Below are 4,805 nucleotides of genomic sequence, written 5' to 3' on the forward strand. Positions count from 1 at the left end.
AGAGTGGTACAGACAATAAGTACAGATTTACATATACATCGGTCTTAAAGGCACAGTAGCAAAAACAACATATTTAATGATAAAGGAGAAAGAGACACTGTTGGAAGAGACTGTAAGAGGGAGGAAAAAGTCAAAAGTGAAGCAAGAGCTGGGTGAGGATATGGGGTGATGGTGGAGTGTGAGACGGGGAATTTATAGGGTGTTAGATTGAGAGGAGAGGTGTAAGGCATGTTCTTTCTTTTAAAATTCTAATATTTCATAAAAATATGAGCACTTTAAATGGTAAATAATGCTGATTGTTTAAAAAAATATATGTAATTTATTTTTGAATACCATCGTTACCATCAACAAAACCTTGCATTTCTGAAACATATAACTTTATATAATAACCTTCTTAACTAAGCTTGAATGTAAAGAAACATTATTTAAAGTAATTGACATGGTGTAAAAAAAAAAAAAAAAAAGCAAAACAACAACAAAATAAAACATTAAAATAATAAATATTTAAAATAGGTATACAAAATAATTCCGTACTCAAATTTGGGAACAAGATTAGCGAGTCACTTCCAACTCATAAAAGATATGTTTTTAAAACATTTTATTAATAAAGTGTCATAAATGGAAACAAAAAAACCCATATTAGTTATTTACATCACTTCAGGTGATATGATTGTAAAACCAAGCTTGAATGGTTGTCATAAGTGCATGTGAATAGGTTGGTGTGGTAAAACATGGCTGAAACTAAAATGCCTGACCACCAGAAGCTTATCTTTAGATTGAAAATGACAGGCAGTAGTACTACAGTCCATTCCTTCTCAAACATATAACTCAACAAACAAACAAGAAAAAGCTGTTGACGCCTGCGTCTCTAATCCCACATAAATAAATATGTAAAACTTTCTTTTAGTGCTCAACAATCTGGTGTGAACTGTAAAAAGTCAGATTCTCCCTTTTTCGGCCATTATGTTTTAAAGATTTAGTACATTTCGGTCACTTTCAGTATGGAAATACTAACCTCAGCTAGCCTATTGGGGAATTCTGTACCACAGATGCTTGCAGAGCAACACTGAAATTGTTTGACAGGAGTGCTAAGACCATAACTGCAAACATCTTAAGAGCTTTATACCATGAAATACCTTTAAGGTTTATGGGTTTTGTGCATTTAGGTTTAACCATACCCCTTTGTCATGTAAAAAAATACAGTATAACATTTAAAAACTCAATACATTACTTATTGTCAACACAAAAACATAATTAATAGACAGTAGGCAGAGCCCGGCTATCACACTCACAGCACTGTAACAAAATATTGTTGGACTTCTGAGATGACAAGAGGAACAAACTTAGAGGTGGAAGTTTGGTGGAAGAAGAAACCGGCTTCTACGTAACTTGCTCTTTGATCAGATCCTCAGGTAGCAAGCATTCACACTGCTAACACAAAGTCCACTTTACCTCGATTTCCTTGTTCCTTTTTTGTCCCAGTTTCCTGCAATACACCATGCACGTCCTGAGAAATTAGTGTAGCAGCTTTGAGTATTTTCAGGTGGCAAATTACAGTGATATTTAACGAAGCAGAAGTCACACAGAACTCTGGAACCACATTGATAACTTCATACTTAATTGACTACAAATAGTAGGTCTACCTCCACCCATGTAGAAAGGTGAACTCCACTCATTTTTCACTGCATAATTAAACGATTAAGACAACAATATAGTTATGAATATGCGGCATGATGTCACGCTGTTTTATGTTAGTTTTGAGAAGCACTATTTTACAGTAATTAACTTACATAAAAAAATAACATAAAAAGGTCACAGATTCTTCTGGATTGTTCATAAAATGGCCATATTTACGCTGCTCCTATCACCACCACTGTTAAGAAGGCAGGGTTGGTAAGTTTCTCTACAGTTAAACATTTCATCAAAGCACTGATTGACCCTGTTTGCATCTCAACCACTGAATTATGCAGAATTTTGGAAAAATAAGTGGACGTCCCCTTTTAATGACCTGGAGCATAATGATCCACCACATTCTCACAAACACAGTGCATTTAGTTCATCACATGAACCACAGTACAGTCCCTCTTGGGATACCACCAGGATCACAGAACTATAACTAAGTACTAAAGGAAAACATGTATGTTTACATCAGTGAAATCACACCGCCCTACGAGCTGACATGAGATCACGCTTTGGTGCACATATAGAACAGCATGAGTTTGTCATTTGACAGTATACAGTTTCTTAAATACAAAAAACAACATAAAAACACATCAAATGTCCCTCAATGTTAGTGCTTTACAGATTGCTTACAGAGTGCCATCATGAGTATGTGGGAAGCACCCACCTTCTCCTTAGTCCTTAGTCCCTTTTTAGCAGACTCCTACAGGATCCTATGATTCTCCTTGGCAAAAACTTGCTGAAACTTTACTGCGGGAGCCTCATGCTCTCGCAGTCTGTGACTCAGAGATGGCCACAGGTGGTTGGCACAGTGGTGGAGAGAGCTGGTCCGATGGTGGTCAGGTTCAGGCCTTGCAGGGTGGTCTCCTTGATCTGCTGGATGAAGAGGTTCCTCTCGTCTTCTGGAGTCTGGCCGTTCTGGGCACGCACAATGCAGGTGGGCCGGTGCAGGTTGAGCATGTAGACTAGATGCTGTTTCTGGTTCTTCAGCTCCTCAATCTGAGCTTTCAGCTCAGTGTTTATGGACTCCAGCTTCTCAGACTCCTGAAGGGGTAGAAGAAAAGGAAACAAAAAAATAATTAAGCACTGTTCATTATTATCATTATCATTAAGGCATGCATAATTTCCAAACAAATAAACTACATGGCAATTATGTGTTTGGAAATTATTTTATAACATTTTTAATTATTAATCCTATCTACTATAAGACTAATATGTGAACTGATCACTAATAAGAATGAATATGTGAGCCTGAGGGTACATGTACGTTCTCTTAAAAGACAACCCTAACCAAACCCTACCTTTTGCAGACAGTCCGTTTTTTCCTTCTTCTTGTTCCTGCATTTGGCCGCAGCGATTTTGTTTCTTTCCCGTCTTCTTTTCCTCCGGTCAACCTCTTCAGAGGTAAGCTGGAGGGGAATAAATGAACAGTCTTGTAAGAAAAGTCAACATAGTTTAAAGTTCCTTTCATTAATCATGTCTCAAGAAACGATTATATCTTCCATGCTCCTTTTATCTGCTCTTTACTCCTCCTGAAATGCACTGTGGACATCACTTCAGATGACACTTGTCTTTAAATGTCCTTTATTGCTCCAGAAACGGACTTTAGTTACTTACTACACACAAATCCCACCACAACCATATCAAAGTAAACTTATCTAAGTAAAGAGAAACAAGTAAACCTAACTGATGTCTTTAAAAACAAGTGGTTAAAACTTGAACATGAGAACATGAACGGAGCTGGCGGGAAGAGTGGCCGGCGTTACCTCTCTCTTAGCTGGTGGCTCGCAGGAGGGTGCTGAGCTGGAGCTGCCGGAGCTCGGGGTGGCGCTCATGCCGCTGGAAAGGCGCTTATTGTGGATGGCGTAGCGCAGCTCCTCCCTGACGAGCGGACTGAAAGTGGTGAAATCTTCTAGTGTGAGGGAGCCCGGCGGAGAAAGACAGGGCACCAGAGCAGAGGCGCTGATTTCCGAAGGACCCAAACCCAGCCCAGGATGCTGAAGCATCATTCTGAAACCTGAACACACCCACACGCGGATTTTAGCACAAGGAGCGTACAATTAGATATCACTGGATCATGTGTACAATATTACGTTAGATCGCCTACACGCATAAACAGCTCTCCTAAGTAAGAGAAGTGATATTAAACAATATTCCGGAAACGTAGTGCTAGTGAAATCGCTGTCACGCTGTCAACTGTTTGACAATTTTGAGCTGCTCGTTGTTTATTGTGTCAAACTTTCCTGATGAACGGACAAGACTGACAGTCAAAGTTAAGAGTGTTGTTTTCCTCCTCCTATTAGGTTAACATTTTGACGATACAAAGTTTTGCGTGACCGCGAAGGAGGAAGACTAGGAGAAAAGTGTCCATGTGAACAGTAGCTGTGTGCTGCCGAAGTCTTTGTTGGTACGATTCAGCTCCTCAGTCAGCGGACTGTCTTAATCCGCCTGTCCGAGACCGAGCCTTTAGCCTTTAACGTTAACGTTGCCGCTATTGCTCATATAAACATTCACTTTCTGTCTATTTTAGCCATTAAGTCAACGAGATATTAAACTGAAATTCCTCACTGAAGTGTAAATCTACAGTATCTCAGACCCGGACAGTCACCAGGGAAGTTCAAAATCCGCGCGCATTCAGTCAGCGGTCGCCCTGTCTCGCGCATTTCGCTTAGTTTCAGTAAAAACAACAACAACAACAACAACAACAACAACAACACTAAAACAGTAAACGCGAGCACTACAACACCCCCTGTCCTACATCCATCTCATTTTTTCAGTTCAGAGCCAGAGTTACAGCACCTCCACAGACGTAGTCTGCGATTACTCACCGTGTTTCTGAGGGAGGAAAAGAGCGAACGTGTGTCTTGAGCTCAGCCCTCCGACTACTTGTACTTGGCTCGGCGTGCTCTCTCGCTCAGCTGAGAAAGTTACAGCTCTCGGTGGTGCGTTGCATCACCCCTGTTTTATAGTAAGTCTCGCCGAGGCATCTTACTAGTAAAGGGGGCTGGGCCAAGGTGACGTCACCCTATTTTTAGCACTCAGAGCGGCTTTGCTCTGCGATGATGCAATCAGGCAACCCTCTGCACACACACACCATAAGTGGACAGGCTCAGCCCCCCCCCCCA

The 4,805-nt window shown here is 40.7% G+C and overlaps 1 protein-coding gene across 1 annotated transcript; it reads right to left on the reverse strand.

The window, feature by feature from the left end:
* Positions 1-521: 521 nt before the first annotated feature.
* On the reverse strand, positions 522-4,583 carry atf3 (activating transcription factor 3). The gene is made up of 4 exons (XM_072695959.1): positions 4,509-4,583; positions 3,447-3,697; positions 2,982-3,089; positions 522-2,724 (listed from the first exon to the last, which is right to left on the reverse strand). The coding sequence occupies exons 2-4, from the start codon at positions 3,687-3,689 to the stop codon at positions 2,464-2,466; spliced, it is 612 nt and encodes a 203-aa protein (XP_072552060.1). The 5' UTR covers positions 3,690-3,697; positions 4,509-4,583; the 3' UTR covers positions 522-2,463.
* Between the last annotated feature and the right edge of the window lie 222 nt (positions 4,584-4,805).

Source organism: Salminus brasiliensis, chromosome 1 (genome assembly GCF_030463535.1).
Source record: "Salminus brasiliensis chromosome 1, fSalBra1.hap2, whole genome shotgun sequence".
NCBI classification, from domain to species: Eukaryota; Metazoa; Chordata; class Actinopteri; order Characiformes; family Bryconidae; genus Salminus; species Salminus brasiliensis.

Excerpts from the sequence above, each read along its gene's own strand:
- atf3 (XM_072695959.1), bottom strand. The coding sequence starts at position 3,689 with ATGATGCTTCAGCATCCTGGGCTGGGTTTGGGTCCTTCGGAAATCAGC. Across the intron at positions 3,090-3,446 it reads AGCCACCAGCTAAGAGAGAG|CTTACCTCTGAAGAGGTTGA; the intron begins GTAACGCCGGCC and ends ATTCCCCTCCAG. Across the intron at positions 2,725-2,981 it reads AAACGGACTGTCTGCAAAAG|GAGTCTGAGAAGCTGGAGTC; the intron begins GTAGGGTTTGGT and ends CTACCCCTTCAG.